The 19539-nt window shown below is 52.3% G+C and overlaps 1 protein-coding gene across 2 annotated transcripts in view; it reads right to left on the bottom strand.

The window, feature by feature from the left end:
* Positions 1–297: 297 nt before the first annotated feature.
* STIMATE (STIM activating enhancer) overlaps positions 298–19539 on the bottom strand; it is a 51493-nt gene continuing 32251 nt past the window's right edge. The window contains exons 2-8 of one of the 2 annotated variants that reach the window (XM_032458334.1): positions 17970–18018; positions 16081–16176; positions 12588–12709; positions 7846–7958; positions 6680–6757; positions 5777–5926; positions 298–3977 (exon numbers count right to left, since the gene is read on the bottom strand). In XM_032458334.1, the coding sequence (XP_032314225.1) occupies positions 3861–3977; positions 5777–5926; positions 6680–6757; positions 7846–7958; positions 12588–12709; positions 16081–16176; positions 17970–18018 (725 nt within the window). In that variant the 3' untranslated portion in view covers positions 298–3860. The other variant, XM_032458333.1, reaches the window with a different exon arrangement.

The raw sequence follows: 19539 nt of genomic DNA, 5'->3' as shown, positions 1-19539 counted from the left end.
GGCCTCAGGAACAAGGATGTGGGGTGTTTACTCCCCACACTCCATCTCTCCAGCACCTCCTGCTCCTCAGGGGGAGATAGAGTAGCTTTCACTTGAGTTAGCTGGGAAGTAGAAATGGCAAGAGTATGTTTGCATTTTTTCCCTTGGCAGATTTTGGCTCCCATATCTGCCTTGAGGCAATGCAAGTTCATTCTCACTGTTTTCTGGGGAGAACCTTCTAACTCACTGGGGACATTTTCTTCATCTCACTAAGCTTGGGTGCAACCCCACAGAACACACAACCAACAAGCACAAAAGTGACAGTTTCTTTTTTAAAAAACTGTAATAAGATGTCAAACTTTATTGTAAACCATTTTACAATGTGAGTACATCGTCTTCCCTTTCATTCCAAAAATGTGTTTCTGTGCATCGTAACACCACTAATGAACCACCCCCGTGGGGAGGGCAGTGGAAGCAGGCCATGGTTTGCTCACATTGGTCTGACTTCTAATAAACTTCACAGGAGAAATCAAATTAAACCAACCCACCCACCCACTCAGGAGTTCAAGGTCCCTCCCCGAGAGTAAAGCCCTTCAGAGCTGCCCGTGTTCCACAGGATAAAGCAGAGAGCTCTCCACTCCTAGTTGGGAGCATGTGAAGCTACTAAAGGCAGCCCTGCACCCCAAAAGGTGTTGCTCTGGCTGACAGCAGGTTCCCAGAGCCATTTACATTGGCCTGGCTGCAAAAAGGCCAGTGAAGTCCAGCCTGCTGCTCCCTCCAGGCTCCTGGGGCAGCCTTCAGATGGGACTCTGGGCTGCAGCCTCCAGGCCCACACTGCCTACAATTGGATTTGAGCCTTTATATTGTTTCCCTTTAAAGGCATGACAGGGCAACACGAACCCATGATGCCTTGTTCCAGGTTAAAGCTTGAGGCAGGAGGGCCCCCTGTGTGCTGACTGATGGGCCACAGGCCTTCACATGGCAGGTCTGCGGGCTCAGTGGACCAAGAAGTCACTGCTGCCCAGGATCTCACCAACATCCTCCTTGCCACTGTCAACAATCTACTGGCAATGGAAGGAAAAAGGAGCAACCATGATCTCTTCATTCAGATATGGCAGTTCTACCTCACTGAGTTATTTCCATTAGTTACAAGAAACTTGTTCATGACCTTGACTTACAAGTTTCCATGATGGGTGGCTTGGCTGAGGCCCAGAGTTGGACAAATCAGTCAGACAGCACACAGTACCCAGCTGGTATTCTGTGGTTTCTCAAGCACAGTGATACTTGCCATGTGGCCGGGTGAGGAGCTGCCCCTCTTAAGGCACCTTGGAGCAGGTGGTGAGAAAACTCATCCCAGGGAGGGAGGACAGCTCAGAAGGAAGTCCTGACCATGGCCCTCTGCTACTGGGACAGTGTACCACAGAAAAGCCCTCAGTAACTGCAGGAGCCACTCCTAGGGAATACAAACTCTGTGTGTGTGTGTGTGCATGTCAGGAGGAGGGTAAGGCCACACCCATGAGGCCAGACCATCCAGGCCCACACACCAATAAGGCCTTGTGTGATCAGACGTCATCTATGCCCTATTGGTTAACTGCACAACTACGGCCCAGAAACCAAAGCCCTTAGAAAATCAGGATACAGGGAGAAACCATCACTCACTGGCTACTTCTTTGTTGCCGAAACCCACTGCCCAGCAGGTGCCAAGACAAGCCTTGAGACGAGCAGATCCTCTGGGGTCTGCATAACCCAGTTTCCTGCCTTCACAGACAATGGCTCCCCTACACTGCAGGCCTTGGTTTGGAAACATTAGGAGCTCAAGACTGAAAGTGAAGCTCTGATTCTGGGCTCAGCGAGGTATAGAAAACAGCTGCAGCCACAGGTTGTTCAAAATGAAACAGGAGGGCAAAGTTAAGGTAAGTCAGTGATGCCTGTCATCCACCAGGACCCAAGTGACAGGGGCCTGTGCCCCTGGTCTTCATTGGTGGGAACGGCCTAGGGTAGGGTAGGGGAAGAGCACAAAATGAGAGCAGAAACAGGCTCTCATCTCACAAGCCGCCTTGCCTGGCCTGGCCTCGCCTCTCCCCTCAGGCCGCAGACACCTAATCCAGGAGAGTCACCTCCCACTGCCGTTCAGGTCCCAGCTCCTCTCAGCACCCCTGCTTCTGGACTCCTTGAAGAAGATGGGCTGGGAAGGCCTCCCCAAGGCTTGTGCCCTATGTCCCAGACAGGAGGGACTGCAGGAGGCAGAGGACAAACCCAGGGTGCCTGGTTTAACAGCATGGCTCACATGCCACAACTCAGACCCAATCTGCTTGAGTAGGACACCTTTTCCTGGAGGTCTAAAAAGAAGGTTCTGAGTGGTGTGGCCTCCCTGCACTGGTCTCACTTCCAGCTTGCACCTTAGTGGTACAGTTTTCTATTCCTAAACTTCCATGGCTGCCTCTGGGCTGGGACAAAACACTGGGCTGCTCCACCACAGCAGGGCAAGTCCCTGGGTCAGCCCCCTCCATGGCCGGGCAGCAGACTCCCAAAGTTACAGGGGCCTGTGCCCACGCTGAGGAATGGGGGTACAAGCTTAGATGCACCTCGTCCTGCCTGTAGGCGCAGAGTGTGAGCTCTCTCACCTCCACCACCAGCCACCCCGCAACTTTGGAGGCTGTGAAAAACAGGATCACTTGGTCAGGCAGGCAATCTCTAGACTGTTGCCCAAAACAAGTCAATGACACTAGAATGACAGGCGCTGGGGAGCCAGAGAGGAGGTCCCCGGAGCTGGGTTCAGAGCCCGGTTCTGAAGGCTGCACCAGTGGGAGGCGAGGAGGCCCAGGCTGCGTTTTAAACTCAGATTTGGAGGCTCTGAAAAGAGGCGGGGGGGAGGGGGACAAACAAGAGTGGCTTTGGAATGTCCATTTCTCCAGACTCAGCAACGTCCTCTCACACTCCTTTCTTGGTCACGTTTAACTAAGACTTCTAACCTGCCAGCAGAAATGCCAAGGAGCTGCTGGGTCCTGGGCAGGGCCCTTCCTGTTCCACACACACAAGGCCCCTGAATCTACATCCAGACCAGCTGCCTCCTGCTCAGGACTGACCTTCGCGGAACCACTGGGTTTGCTGAGATCAGACAGGACCCATTTCCCTTCCTACCGGAATCATTTACCTCATCTGATTATAGATTACCTAACAGTGTTCCAAATAAAAGACTCCCGACTTTTTCCTCCCACCAGTCCATGTCCCATGAAAGGCAAACAAACCCATTTATTTGGGGATTAAAAAGAGTTTTTAAATACAATAGTATGAAAATATAACTTAAAAATATAAAAGTCAACAGCATACGGAAGACTTAAAAATCTATGTTTTGCCCATTAGTCCCATAGGAAATAAACACATACTCAAAAAACATTAACACTGTGACAGCTCATAAAACCTGCTATAGAAATCAATAGTTACAAAAGCCATTTTGATTAAGAAAGCGTCGCGGTTCCAACTTGGTCAACGAGTAACGTTTAGCCCCAAACACGTTATGTCTTCACACTCCCCCGAAAGGCAAGGCTCCACCCACTGGTTGTGTGCACAAGAGTTTTCCTCCTCGAGGCCACCCAGCAGGACGCAGGACGCAGGACAGGGCTTCTGGGTCCCTCACAACACCGCTCGGACAACAACAAACAAACAACACGCCTTGCTTCCATATTTGGTCAGTGTTTGTAGTGCAACGTGGGGACCTCCAGCTGCCAAGGCCCGGCTGGCAACCTCCCTCGAGAGTCACAGCAGTCTGGGGGCAGGCGGAGACAGCGAGAGGAGAGGAGGTAGAAGGGGGCAGAGAGAGGAGGGGAGGAAGGACGCAGTGGAGCGACCCTCTGCCGACCCAACCCCGGCTTGGGAATGCGTCATACGGGCAGCCCGAAGCGGTGCTTCTTTTTCTTTGAGGGTTTTAGGGGGGTCAGTCTCCGGAGGTCCTCCTCCACATCGGACTCCTCCATCTCATCATCGGCCGAGATCAGGATCTAAATGGCGGAGAGGCATGGCCCTGAGTCATCACCAGCAGTGCCCTCTTTACCTGCCTGCCCTGGACCCCTGCATGGGATGGCAGCCTGTCTAGGAGGCCTTGAGTCTCAGGTTTCTTTAGAAGAGGATACAGGGAGGCTCCCTGTACAGAGAGAAACAAGCTTGTCCACCCCAGATCTCATTCACGCCAGATGCTTTCACAGGCTACCGACACCAGCACTGAGTCGAACACCTTCCCCTCCGCTTGCGCTCCCTGATTCTCACCCAGCCTCTAGCTGGGACTGAACCCCCATCAGAACAAACTCAGCCTACGATCATTCTGGAAAAAAAGCCCAGTCTTGACACATGGAGTCTCAGGTCCCTGATGTTGTCTCTAATACAGCAAAAGCAAAAGTGAAAAGCCCTTTTCTGTGGGGCACACGTGAGGCAGAGTGATTTCAGAGTAGCTGCTCAGAACCAGCCTGGTAACTTCTGAAGACAAACAAGAGCCCTCCACTCTCTGAGCCTCCGGAACGCCTCAGCAGTGTAGCCAGGGCATCTGGGCAAACACTCACCCACTGCCCACACGCCTGGCTCCTCAGACCCCAGAGCACCAGGGAAGGACTGGGACAGCCCATGTCACGATGGAGAGGCCCAAGGCGCACCTGTGCAGGGGGGCTCACTCCACTCCAGGACGGGGCGGTCTCACCACCGCTTGCCGCAGGGCTTCCTGCCTCTAGTCTCTGTCCCCAGATTAAACACTCTCTGGCTCCCTGCCGCCTGCACAAGTGCACCCCCATTCCATGCCCTGGATCACAAACACCTTGCCCAGTGAGCTCAGACCTTTGCCTGTACCTACTTCTTGTCTTTCCCTCCCACCTTTCAGAATATACGCTGCTCTGGCCACAGCGAATGTCACATTATCACCCAAACACCAAACCACATGACCCCGATTGCTCAGGAGCGGCTGCTTCTGCCTGTAATGCTGTTTGTCATTCACCTCATGTTCACTGCACTCTTCCAACATGACAGGCCCCATGCCAGATTCCAGGACCACCTAGAGAAGGGATGAACTTCCCCTCTGTCCTCCATCTAGTCGGCTTTCAAAGCTCCCTCCAGGACTCCCCAGGAGCTAAACAGATTGCTCCAAGCCCTTGCAGGGCTCTGTCAGGACTCATCGCAGAAGGCTACAGGGGGCTGCTCAGGCTTTCGTCTTCCTCATCCACAAGCCTGAAGGCCTCTCTTGGAAGACGTCACCTCAGCCGTTCTGCAACCCCGACCCAGTGCAGGTGCAGAGTGCGTGCTGCGGACTTCCTGGGACACACCATCTTGCCTCCAGGCTCCCATTTATGACCACCATCCTCTCTGAAGTCCAGACCTCTGAGCTTAGGAAACTTGAAAATACGGGGAGAGGGGGAGATGAGCTTCTCCCTGGGAGGTCTGGCCACGCCTACACTTTAGAAGTTTGTAGCTGGCTTAGCCAACACTTCCCTTGCTCCTTAGCCATGGGGCAGGGATTCAAATGCCTTTATGCTTGAAGGTCGACGATCAGGCCCATGCGTCTTTGCCAGCTACCCCAGAACAAGGCAGCTCCCCACTTTCTTGTCTTTCTCCATCGACAGACGGACTGTTGGAGGCAAGCCACCCCCACCCGATGCTCCACATCCCTGCTGGAGGAATGGGTTCCCGGCTGGATGGCAGCTGTCAGCCTCCTTTCCCTCCCGCCGGCCGGCGCTGGGACTCAGCACTCAAGAGAAGGCCAGACACAAACACAAGACCAAAGGCCTCTGGGGTCAGTGGCACGAGGGCCTGGCCCTACCTCAGACTCCGACTCCTCGTGGGACGCGGCCCTTCGGTAGCGGACCTTGCTCCCATTCCTTGAGTCCTGGCTGGCTCCCCTTTCTTCTAGCTTAGCTTTCGTCCTCCCCTTTCTCATGAGGAAATTGTCTACTACCCAAAACATCAAAGCCTGTGGGAAGGAAGGTGCAGGTTAGTCTGAGATGAGCCATTTGTGAAAGCAAAGCAGAGCAGGCCCCACATCCAACCCTCCCACCCTCGTTCCAGATCACAGCATCTAGAACCAGGGAAGGGAAAACCTCATCTGGGCCCCTCGCTCTCTCTTAGAAGTCTAGGAAGAGACTCCCAAACTCTAAGTCCTTTGCTTCTGTTTCATCCTAAGGGGTTCTCTGGTGGTGACTGATGACGACAGCTTGCCCCAGCTGCCCCAGCAGCTGGCAGAGTGGGGCCTGAACCAAGGTCTCCAGACTCCTGGTGGGGCTCCTTCCCTAGGTCGAGCAGTCGGTAGGCACACCCCACCACATCTATCAAACCCAGGTTCTTCTACCATTTCTCATCTAATTTCTTAATTTCTAGCCAGTGTGCTTGTGAGTCTCTCTTGAAGCCCTGTGGTCAGGAATAAATGATGGGAGTGAATCCCTAATGATCTTAATTTAGAAGTCGCTGTTACATACAGGGTGGGGCTCCTCAGCGGGCAGTCCCCTGGCAGGGAGGACCCTCCATGCTGCACAGAGGCCCTGGAGCAGTGATCTGCCTGTTGAGGAAGTGATCCTGCCGTTTCCAGGTCTGGGGTGGGAGGGGGGTGGCAAATGCTCACACGGAGGGACCTGAGGGCTAGAAGTGTTTTCTCTGTCAGACTCAGAGCTGGACAGGAACACTGGAAGGCAGGGAGCAAATGGGGGTAAAAATGCAACAAGGCACTGACATTGACAAAGAAGGGGACGATCAGCATGACGATGGCCAGCTTCAGGTCTGGGTTTTCAATGGGGTTCAACAGGGCCACCTGTGAAGAGAAGGAAACTCAGTGAGGTGGGGGGAGACCACAGAGAAAGTGCATGGGGGTAGGGGCAGGAGGGGAAACCACCCACGAGGCCCTGAGAGGGGGCTTAGATTACACACTGCCGTGGAGCGCTGATGAGAAGAGCACTTCATACCCAGAGCCGCACAGTCCCCAGATCTGCCTGCTAACGAGGGACCCCTTGGACACTACTTGGAGCAGTCAGTGTTCTAGCAGCTTTCCCTGTGACTTGAGAAGTGAAGAAGGGTGAGGGGATGAAAGGTGGGAAGCACTTTACAAAGCAGGGCCCTCCGCCTGCTGGAGGCACAGGGTGGATGGAGTGGGGGCTTTGGAGAGTCTAAGATAGTGAGGTTGGTGGACGCTCGTTACAGATACTAGCAATGAGGCACTGACCACTTTTTAACAGAAATACCACACCCAACCACCTTCTGAAGGACTACAGCTCCCCAAAGCATTGGCTTATTTTCTTAAAAAATAAAACTTGGCCACAAATAAAACCAAAGCAGGGCAAGATCTGAGCTACTTGTTCCCAAAGGCTCTTTGGCTAGTTTCCTGTGGGTGGAGGCTTATCTACACAGCCGTGGGGCCAGAGGACAGGGCCAGGGAACCATGGGAATGTGTGACCAGCTGCTGCCTGGAGCACCAAAAGGCTCCATTAAACCACTGGCCAAGAGAGGTGTGTGAGGAGGCTGTTGGCAAGTGCAGAGAACAGTCCTGACACTTACAGGCCTGAAGTCTCATAATACCAGACCGTAAGCAACCCCAGGGCAGGGACTGTATTTTCATGGGCTTTACATACACCAAGGCTTAATCTTAGAGCAGACACATGTGTAACTGAAGTGGATGAATGCTGCGTAAAAAACTGACAAGTTACTGCTCTTGGTAGGTGGCCAGTAGCTGTTCTATCGGATCAAGTCCTAGTGTATTTCATGGAGTTAAAAAAAAAAGGAACCATTTTGTTTCTCAGTAGGGACCATTTTGTTTCCCAGTAGGGTTGGGGTTAGTTGGCGGGGTGGGGGACTGTCTTGCTTAGCATCTAGAGGAGCTGAGAAAGAAGGGAATAAGAGGCAAACCTTTTTCCACTGAAGTATTAGGAGGATGATGAAGACGACAGATTTTTCAAAAATCATGATCACGATGTAAAGAGCACACTGCCCGACCCAGGCTCCGCACTGCAGAGGGTCTCCTGCAGGGACAGCAGGCTTGGTCATGTAAGGGCCCAGACATCAATGCCCCCACCACTGCCCATAGCTCCTGTGAGCCCTCACACTCACCCCACCCCAGAGATACTAAATACGCCCTCCAGAACACCAAGAATCAGCTCAGCCCGGACAGACAAACGTGGGTGCTTTAAGCAAAATCAGAGAATTCCTAATTTGGAGATACCAGAGTGGCTTTTCTTTTAAGAGATTCTAAGATATAATTACAAAGCACTAAAGTTAGTAAGTGCCCATTGCTGGAGCTCAGAAAAGCTGGCTCGTCTTGTCCACTGGCAGCCAAAGCCGTGTGAAGCAAGACTGCTATTATTATCTGTTGTTGACTTTTCCAGTGGCTGTGGTGCTACCCATCCTTTCCTGTCCAGGAGCACTGAGGTTTTTGAATTGCGAAGGCAGCAAACCACCGCTTTGTCCATCTCCCACCCCACTCCCCACCCTCATTCCTGCTGCCCTCAACCCTGAGAGCAGTAATCTGGCTCTGGAGGAATTCAGATTCTGTCTGGGGGGTGGGGCACCCCAAACACCCTAGGCTGGGGACAAGGAAGAAGAGAGGAGCCCTCCAGGCAAGCAGTAAGGGGCTGAGACAAAGGTCCATCTGTGATCCCATCAGTCACAACGCCTGCGAAACAGAAGAGCCCAACAATCCACGCTGGGGGATACTCAGCCCCTCAAGTGCCTCCAAGGTGTTTCCAAAGGGACTTGATGAAGGGGTGGAGGATCAACCCCTCGAGGGAATGTCCTACATTCTCAGTGACAGGCAGAACCCATGGGATGGGTTCCTGGGGAGCCACACGTGCCTCCAGAGCAGGTGACCAGTAGGGTTGGGGGAGCCACCAGGGGCTGCTCTGGGCCAGAAGAGGGGCTGGAGAGGACCACTGCAGGGGCGCAGAGACCCAAGTTCAGGCCATGAGGACCATTTGGCCTCAAGAGGAACCTCCAGCTTCTCGTTCGATTCCATGGTTTCTGCAGCAACCCCTGTCCAGGCATGGGTGCTGGAGGCCCCCAGCCCTGCCTGAGCTGCCAGCTGTACGCAGTGGAGGCCTACTGGATGCCTTCCTGCAGCTGTAACGGACACAAGCTCAGGCCATTCCCTTTTCTGGAAAACTTGGGAGAGTTGCACAGAAAGCATGCAGAGCGGTACCACTGCCTTTTCTGCGCTGATCTGTTTACTTTCACTTCTGGGATAAGACACATCTGAGCCAAAGTGCCATTTCAGAAAAGCAATCTCTCCTAGCTAGATTTTTAATGAAGTTTTGTAATCCTTTCAGTAAACCACCTGACATTATTGAGAAAAGTTCTCAGGAACAACAGATCGAAGTCCTTGTTAAAACCGTTAAGTTGGGGGACAGCCAGTCAGAAGCACTTGTAGGACGTTCTCTCTGAACTGGGACTAGCGCGTTTAAAAGTGAACAGAACGAATGGTAACACGTTTAATATCAGAAGAAAATCTACTTGCTTGGAGTACGATCACTCCATTTGCTCGTAGTTTTAGGGTGCTGACAGAAGAGGAAAATAGGTTTTCCTCCCGTTGACCTCCTGCTGCCCTGCTGCGTCTCACTGCTCTGAGCTGCAGAATCCCTGCTCAGCAGCAGCTGCCTCTTCTATCATTAAATGCCTAATAAAGTCCAAAGTAAGTCATGCGACACCACTCTCACACCCCATGTCCTCCTGCATGGCCAGGGCTGGAGTGACCACACACGTGCTGGTTTGTTTCACGTGAGAGTCTTTCTAACATTCCCCACGGTCTCACCTTTGAAGGACAGACAAGCCAGGCATTCTAGCGTGCCCTGCTTTTTACCACACCAGACACCCTCAGGTACGTGGGCATTTGTTTTTGTTGGATTATTTCCTCAGGATAAATCACGGGGATGGGATCAAAGGGACGAACACGTCTGCATCTACAGGGGTCTCCAGAGGGGTCATAAGGACAGGGACGGGTGGCAAAGCCCACACACCACTGATGCCCACAGCACAGAGACCCTGCCTTCAGGGCTTCCACACAGGGAGAGGGAAGAGCAGCCTGGTCTTCCGACTGCAGATGCCACATACCACCTGGACCCTCCGTCGCCCCTCAGGGCTGTGTGGACTTACTCCTCAAGTCCCAGGACCTGTTAGCAAGTTCACTTTCTCTTCTAGGAACCATGGAAGCACCGAAAAAAACCCTCTTCTTCACTCACCTGAGAGGAGAGCTATGGGGTCTGCCTAGAACTATTGCTTCAAGCAGATGGGCCAGTTAGCAGGAGCAGTAGTTAGATTAATGTCCGCATCCTAATCCCCAGAATCTGTGACTAGGTAGGTAACGTGGCAGAGGGGAATTAAGGCTGCAAATGGACTAAGGTTGCTAATCTGCTCACTCTAAGACAGGGAGCATATCCTGGAGTATCCGGGTGGGCCCAGTGTAATCACTTCAAAGTGGAAGGACGTGGCAGAAGGTCAGAGTGATAATGACGTGAGACAGACTCAACCTCTGTTGCTGGTCCTAAAAACGGAGGAGGGGCCAAGAGTCAAGGAACATAGTCAACCTCCTGAAGCTGGAAAAGGCAAGGAAGTGGATTCTCCCATTTGAGACTTCCAAAGGAACCAGTCCTGCTGACATCTTGATTTTAGTCTATGACACCCATGTCTGACTTCTGAACTACAGAACTGTTAAGGTGATAAATTTGTGTTGTTTCAAACCACTAAAATTTTGTGGTATTTTTTTATAGCAGTTATAACAATAGAAATTGATAGAAATAGAAACCAGGTAACTGAGGACATACACTATCCTTCCTCAGCCTAGGGAGGGAGGACTCTGGGTGGTCCTGGATAGAGGGCAGCTTCATCTGGAAACACCCTGGTCTGAAGACTCTGGTTCCCAAAGGCAGGGGTGGGATGACCCAAGGGCAGGGGCCGAGGCAGGCTACGTGGGTGGAGAGGGTGGCATGGAAACAAGAGGCTCAAACAACCACTGCCTTCTTCCTTTCAATCTCTTTGGGGACACAAACAAAACATGCTGGAAATAGGTGGTATCATAAATGCTCGGTGTATCAGGACCAGACTCAGTGGATGATCTCCACTCCCAGGTCACCGAGTGACATGGCTCATGGCTGGCTGTGCATGCATCTCCTGTGCACTAGTCAGCTACAGTTGAGTTGAGAGCCCTGCCTTCCAGAAGGGATCTTATCAGCAAAGAAGAAGCTGTGAGCCCTGTTTCTGGAAATGGTGGGAGGATCGGGTATCCCAGCATAGCAGCCAAGAGGCCCTCCAAGCTGTGTACTGTCTGGGTGAGCTTCCTGCATCACTTAACCCCTCTGGGTGCTTTTTCTATAAATGAGGATGATTCCACTTTGGTCCACGTGTGCCGTGGTCCATTTCCATCCCTCAAGCTGAGGAGTCAATGACTTGGAGCGTCTCCAAAGCCTTCCCTGGAGCCACAGGAGCACATACCGTGTGTTGGACACTATCTTAAGTCAGTGACTCATCAGGCATCAAGTAACGAGGCTAAGAAAAGCCCTCTCCTGAGCTCATCTCCCCTCAATGGAGACAAACAATTACTTAAGAATTCTAGAAATACCCAAGGCACTCACAGCCAGCTCCACGAACCAGCTCCCCTTTTAAATATCAGTCCCTTGGTGGTCTTCAGCCATGTAGGCGTAAGCAGCCATTGGGCCCAGAGCCGTGAGCTCTCTGGGAGGTGTGACCAGGAAAGGAGAGCAGGGACCAGAACGCTCCCTTCTGTCCCATGTGCCAACTTTATGGCAAAGGCTCCATCGATGCTGTTCCCATGAACAGGAGCTCCAGGCTCCAGGCAGCAGAGCCTGCTGTGAAGTGGCAGAGCGCTAAATTCCCAGAGGGCAGCAAGGCCCAAAGAAGCCCCTCTCACCAGCAGCCCCACTGAGGCCACATCCACCATTTCTCTGGGGGTACAATGTAAAAGCCACTGCATTTGTCAGCCTCCTACCCACAGTGTACCCCATGGGGTCTGGCAAGATTGTATGGGTCAAACCTAGTTCAAAGCTTCCATGAGTTGCTTGTTTTAGGCCATGCTTCTGGGAGGGAGGATGCACCTGGTGTCTCTGGTGACCATATATGCCAGATGCTGGGTTGGGGCGCCAGCCCACAGTCAGGAGACAACAAAGTGACTTCGCCCCAGGGTGGAGGAATGGACCCTCGTCCTGACACTGTGTGCCCCAGTAATGGAATGGCCCAGCAACAGGACAAGCACAGACACGCAGCAGAAAGTGGGGCAGTTCCCTACCAAGTACCTCCCAAACCAAGAGTGGCCCCCATCTCTCTGGCGAGGTGGGCAGAGGGTGACCCTGGTGAGAAGTGTGGCAGCGGAAGGTGGCCTGACAGCCCTGCAGGTGGGGCCACCAGTGCTCTGTGGTGGAAGAGGCAAATGTTGTGCCCCGCCCTGCATCAAGGGAGCCTTGGCAGTGAGGTGGGCACCCACCCACCTCAGACATGTGGCAGGAGGATGGAGCTCGGGCCCCAGAACCAGTCCCTCCACCACACAGAGGACACAGCCACCAGCTCCTAAACCTTCTTTGAACCTACTGGCCTAGAGGGCTGCATGCGGCAGGAGCAGAGCCCCCTCCAGGAAGTCCGTGGTAAGTTACCGTATTCGCCAAAACGCAGGGACTCCCATTGCTGCCACTCCACCAAGACACTGACGGCACGCACGCCCACGTAGATGAGCAGCATGCCCACAGTGGCGTCCAGGAGGAAGTTGATGAGGTACCTGTGAGGAGAGGGCATGGGGGCACTGTTAGGAAGCACCACCGGGGCCCCCACCAGGGAGCTGGGCTCATGTGCTTCCAGAGCCAAGGTCAAGGCTAGGGACCCAGCACTTTGGTCCTGGGGAGGCAGGAGACTCAGGTGAGCCTGTGAAGGGGGCTTGTTTCCGGGAGCCCAGGAAGGCCCCCTCCCAAGGACAGTGCACTGACACTTGTCAGCCTGCAAAGCTCGAAGGTGTGGGGGATCGACAGGGAAACTTGAAAAGACCTCAAGTGTTCCTGCCAAATGAAGCTGACACAGAGTGCCTGGGTGCAGCCAAGGAGGCTTTATGGGAAAACAGAACTTAACCGATAAACAAAATCTGTTCAGTGACTGCTGACTTCCTGACGGCCTAGGCTTCCCAAGGTCCTGAGACAGTGCTGCTGCACCAGAGCGGCTCAGGAAACGGCCTGAGGTTTCTAAGACTCAAGAGGGCAGGGCTACGTGCCCTTGCTCAGCCCCCATGTTTCAGAGCCCCTCATGGAGGTCAGTGCAAGTAAACATCTCTAAAGAGAGAGCTTAAACCCCGAGAGAGAAGGCAAGATGGTGGAGAGCAGAGAGGGTTGGAAGAGCACACCCACCCTGACCCCCCACTCCTGTGGGGTCTGTTTCCCTCTGTCCCACACACACCTCTTCCCTCGCCAAGGAAAGGCCTTTGCCCACTGGCCCTGCCTCGAAGAATCTCGCTGGGTACCACTCCCCACAGGTCCTAGCTTTCCAGACAAGGCAGGAGACACACAGGCCTGGGGTCTGATGTCAGTCCTCCAGGACACCACAGGGCTCAGAAGTTCTGGATACCACAGCCAGACCTTTTGAGTTGCTGAGGCCCTAGACCCACTGCCCCCACTCCAAGGTCTGGCTTCAGTGACGCACACAGTGCTCTGGAACCTGAGGGAGCACCTCCACTGTGCTCATGGTCCTGCCAAAGCCCTGGGGTGGCAGGGAAAGCAGACAGAGGGGATGGCCTTTTCCTCCCGCCTGCCCTTCCTCTTTAAAATCACAAGGGGTCACTCTCATTCCAGAGACTGGAGACCAAAGAAGGCACAGCAACCGCTTCCCAGGCAGTTTCTCCAAGTTCAAGGTCGAGCTCTGGCCCTAGGCTAATAATGCTCTCAGATGCTTAAATCACATTGGCTTCAAGTGGTTCTGACATGAGGCCTGTTCTGAAAATATCAACAACATCTCATATACACTCCTGCATTAGTTCATTCATTCCTTTATCAAAAACTGATTTAAGCCTACTGTGCGCCAGGCCTTGGGAATGACGACAGAAAGCTCTAGACCCTGTATTCAACACAGGTGAGACTGGCAGACAACAGGGCATCATGTGGGCCCCAGGGCCAGATCGGCTGGGTTCAAATCCCAGTTTCATCACTCTTGAGCTGAGTGAGCATGATTAAGTTATCCAACGTCTGTGCCTCAGCCCTCTAACTGTAAAATGAGGATAATCAAAGAAAACTGCAGGGCTGTTAAGAGGAGCAAATGAGTCAATGCACCTGAACAGTGACTGCCACACAGTAAGCTATACATGTCAGAATCATAGCCCCTCAGACATCACAAAAGCTGAACTCCCAGTACAAGGGACGGCTGCAGCCACAGGAAGCAGTTTGCCCCCCTCTGGTTGTAAGCGTCCCCTCTCCCTGAACTGACTGGGGCTTCCCTTCTAAGTCTGCAGACTCCCAAGATGCCCCAGGTCCAGCCCAACCCTTCCCATCTGTAAAAAGTCACAGGGCACAAAAAGGATGGTGGAGCTGGAGTGGATCTCAGTGCAGCACTGGGTCTTCCACGGGCCAGGACCTCTCCTGTCTGCGGAGCAAGGCCTGCCCTGCCTTCCGAGTTTGCCCCCAGCAGCTCTTCAGCCACTGCTGGAGCTCTCACGTCTTTCCTAAGTTTTAACGACAATACCCTCTGATTGAGTTGTTAACCTCTTCGTTGATAAGTGCCCTATGGCTTCCAACGGTGCAGATGCTCATCATCCCGTGAAACCTTCAGGTCATCCTGGGGATCTGGCAGGACACACAGGACAGATGAGGAAATGGAGGCTCAGAGACATCACGCCGCCTTCCTGTAGCTGGGCCTTTCAGTCGAGGGCTCCTTTCACCACACTAGCTCCACCTTGGGCCTCTTCTCCTCTGGCTGAGCACGCGAGACTGTCAGCAGCCCCTTCTCCATCCCCCAGGATTTGTCAAGCCCCCTTAGAGCCAGATCATCTTCTTTTTGCAGATGGGCAATGGAGCCACACAGGGAGTGGAGTGGCCAAGATGGCTCCAGGAGATAGGGTTCCTCACCTCCGTGGAGCAGCTGGCCCTCAGCCTATCTCGGCCAACCAAGAGGATTCACCAGTGATGATGCAAGCTTGCTGCTGGACTCAGGGCTGGGAGGATAAGGCCCCTTCCTAACCATCTCCCCTAAGGGAGGATCCCTCTTCCAGTCCCCGGCTTTAGGATCATATCCAAACAGAACAAAATTACCCACGTCTCAAGGAAAGACCCTGGGGAGGGAGACTTTACAACTTCTTTCTGAATCTGGGCCTGGACCAAACCTCAAAATGGTACACTGCCACCAAACAAGAGAAGCTTAAAGGAATCTTCCAGTCCAAATAATCTTAATTATACACTAAACCTCTTGGCAAGGGACTCACCAGACCTCTGCCCCTCTCTACCTCAGAGGCTGGAGGGCATTCCAGGCAGAGGGCAGTGGGAGCAAAGGCACAGAGGCAGGAGACAGCCTGTGGGGTTGAGGGCCACTGGGAATAGCCTGGTACGGCTGGAGCACCAAGTTTGAGCCAGGAAGGTAGCAGATGGAGCCAGGATAAGGCAGGTACTTTTCCACTCCATTTGCTAAGAGGGGCTCTTCAGGTGCTGTTAGCCAGGAGGACAGGTATCATGACCCAAATGGGGTTTGAGGCAGATGGCTCCAGGGGCTGTGTGGACAGCACACTGATGGCATCGACAAGCGGAACAACCCACAGTCCTCCGGTCAAAGAGGCTGATGGTGTCAACAATGGCTTGGACCCTGAGTGGCTGACACCACAGAGAAGCCCTCATATGTCCTGTTCCAGCACAGGTGACCCTTCAGGATGTTATGCTGCCTTGCCAGGGGCTGCTTCGAAACGGGGAGAGACAAGGGTACTAGAAAGCCAAGGGGCAGAACTTAGGTTCATCAGCAGAGAGCCAGTGTACTGGGCAACTGTCACCAAGCAAAGCCTTAACGCTCGGCATGCACACGATTACTCAGAGGAGCACAGGGGATAAAGGGGAGTTGCCCCCTCCCCAAGCTAGATGGAACATGACTAGAGGAGCAGGTGATGATTGCACTCAAATATGGGCCACTTACAATGAACAAGGGTCCTCTTCAGTGAGATCTGCTAGGTACACATTTGCAAAGTGGATGAACAGCATTCCTATGGCTTGTTTGGAAGTGTCTAAAAACCTGTACAGAATAGAACCAGCACTTGTTACCACTCTGACAGAAGGGTCATAACCAACTTGGGAAAATGTTAAATCTGAAAAAGGAAAAAGAAAAGCCACTGGGGAGACCCCAGTCTTCTAACTACCAGTCACCTCTTCCTGGGGCATCAGTACTAACTCAGGCTTGGCATTTCAGCTACCTTTCAAAACCTTCAGAAACACCACATGCCTGAGAGGCCACTGATTAATAACACAGACTTAAACACACTAAACACATTTAAAGTGTGTTTTTACGTTCTCATTTTTTGTTACTTCAAAACAAAATGCTTGATCACAGCTTTGGATGATGTCCAAGGTGCCTCTACTTTAAAAAGCTCCCACCCAACTTTGTGCATGAGCTGAAAGATGTGTAGGACTGAGGAGACAAGGACGGGCCCAGCACCGCCCATGGGACCCTAACAACCTTCACCTGCTGCCGTTTAAACAACAGGCTGGATCGGGGCAGACATACTTTTTCGTTGAGCATCAGAGAGTAAGTATTTCAGGCTTTGTGGGCCATCGTCCTCTGCCGCCATACTGTGTAAGCAGCCAGTCACTAGCATCTCACTAACACTTTAGCCATGGAGACAGACACTGGCCAGACTGGGCCTGTGGGATACAGTTTGCCATCTCCTGCGCTAGAGGACAGGGGTTTCAAAAAAGATAAAACAAGGTTGTTAGTCTTTGGGATACCCTGTCCCCTATCCATGGGGCAGAAGCGTGGTGGAGATGGCATGGGCCCTCAATTTCTCCTCTGCCGTCACACCTGGGGACCACTCACAGTCCACGGCCCAGGAACCTGTGGATTTTGGCCACCACTCTCAGCCTCCCAGGCTAGGCATCCAGAGTTGGGCCGGGCCACTGACAGGAGTGAAGAAGGGGCACACAGGCATGGGGTCTCAGGGCTGGAACGGGCCTTAGAGATCCAGACCAACCCTGGGATCAAAGCCTGAAAATGATTTCCTCAAATCATGGCAAAGTAGGAGTCACCAAAAGGGACCGTGTGTAAAACCTGACTCTGGGTCCTTCCAGGTCCCCTGCCCAAGCTAAATACTCAGGCTTGAGAGAAACCAACTGTGGGAAAAGAAAAATGAAGATGATCAACATTCAGAAATAAAGAACTGAAGATCAATCAACAATACGCTTAAAATTTTATGAAGGGGCCTCCATCACAGAGATTTATGGGAAGTTTCCTCTGAAGAGAAAGTGGCTAGATGGGTGCAAGGATCATGCTGTCCTAAGGAGCTGGCTGTCTCCCTCTAAGTGATTTATTCTGGGGAGTTTTGTCTTTGGAAGCTATGTCTGAAGCTGCTTTAACCACGATTTCTATGAAGGAAAAACTGCTGCCCAAGATCATCCTAGGACCAAAAAGACTAGTTTTGGGGAGAGAAGCATTAACATGGTACAGCTGACTCATCTCCAAATTTAGGTTTTTTTTTGTTTACACACATAGACTACAGAATCCAAGGATTTAACATAGTCTAACAACAGGGAGACATGACTAAGGAAGACTGCAGCATGGACTGATGGATCTGTATTACTTTCTGTCTTCTAAAACTGGACAGTGGGGTGATGACAGACTCACTGCCACCTGGTTATCACTACCACTCAACAGTTACCTGGACGAACAGAAGTGCTTTCATATTACACAGTCCCTGATGATTAATTTGACTAATGGATTCCAACACTTTCTGTATAACTGCTCACATTCCATCCCCTAAAAAGCCCAAGGTAGTCAAAAGCATTCTAGGAATGAGTTAATATTCAAATACACACCATATCCTCCACGGACGTCTTTCATGCTTTGGTTCTCTGAAGCGTTTGACTGAAAGAAAAGACAGATAATCAGTAACTTTGCACAGCAACAGCAAAGCAAAGTGCATTTAACAAGCTAGGGGTTATCACTACACTTGGTGTTTATACTGATGTCTAGGTAGGTACGTGCTCTTTTAACACGTGACGATGTACAATAAGCCACGAAGGTCACAGAGGCCCTGTTGCTACCGACCAGTATCGACTCTTCAGAACTGGACACTTAGGAAGAAGGACTCTACACAGTGCATGCAAAACTATTTTCTTTTTTGTGACAAGGCTCTCTGAGAGAGGGACTCGAAACCACAAAGGGGAACGTACCTACTTCTAATTTCAGGATCCAACGACAAATCCATCCGTCCACCCACCCAAACGTTCGAAGTACTGTTGGGGGGCGGGGGCAGACACAGAAGCACGCTTGTGGCAAGTGCTCGAGGAGAGAAGCCTAAGGCAGAGCAAAGGCACAGGGAAGGCTAACAAGCCTGGAGGAAGGGCACCCACCAGTCAGGAGAGGCTGCCATGGCGGAAGTGGCTGGGCCAGGTCCTGCAAGCTGGGGAGAGTTTAGTAAGTGGACCAGGGAGGGGAGAGAAGACATGTTTCGGACAGAGCACACACCATGAGCTCATGGGTCCAGGGACATAATGTGGCAGGGTGTGTGTGGCGTGATTTGATTTGGCTTTAATATAGCAGGTAACAAGGGAAACAAATGGAGCAGGGGCCACATGAGGGTCCTCAGTGCCAAGCCAAGCCTGGGATGAATCCTGCAGGGGAGGAAGAGCCAGAGGAGAGCACTAAACAGTCAAGAACATAGGTGGAATGGTGGAAAGCGGCTCTGAATCGTGTACATGGTGGGTTTGGGGTGGAGAGGACTGAGCAAGGATGCTGGCATCCTTGTGGAACTCCCAGCTGCACAACAGTGGGGGTCGGGGGTTGCCCACTCAGCAACGGCCTGACAACACTGGACAGCAAAGGGCTCCCCAACTGACATTTAAACAGAAGGAAACAAAAGTTTCTAAGTGTCTTGTCCTCCACTGAAGCCCCAGGCAGACTGTTTGCAGAACAGCTCTATCTACTAAAACCATGATAGTGCCACAGGTGTGATTTTTTCCCACACAAAAGTACTGAGAAGAAACAGACAGGATGGCAGCAGGCAAGACCTGACATCTGGCAGACCCCCAAGCTGTGATGAGGATGCAGGAAGAGGAGGGAGATAGGGAGGAAGAAAACAGTGCCCAAATCAATAAACCCCGCTTCTCTAAATAAATACAAGCAGTCCCCAGATTGCAGAACAAGAACTGTCTATACACATAAATGAAACGTCTGGTGTCTACAGACATTTTGAGAGAGAGAAGGGGGGAGGGGGGGAGAGGGGGCGAGGGGGAGAGACAGAGAGAGACAGAGAGAGACTAAGAAGCAGGTGAAATTGTGAGAACGTCTGTCATTCTGCTGACCCATCGCACAGCCAAAACATCAACAAGACCAAGGATCTGGAGTTGAGGCCCAGAGTCCCACTCCCCCAAATGGCTCTCAAGG

This window comes from Camelus ferus, chromosome 17 (genome assembly GCF_009834535.1).
Source record: "Camelus ferus isolate YT-003-E chromosome 17, BCGSAC_Cfer_1.0, whole genome shotgun sequence".
Taxonomy (NCBI): domain Eukaryota; kingdom Metazoa; phylum Chordata; class Mammalia; order Artiodactyla; family Camelidae; genus Camelus; species Camelus ferus.
This window is presented reverse-complemented; position numbering and strand designations above follow the sequence as displayed.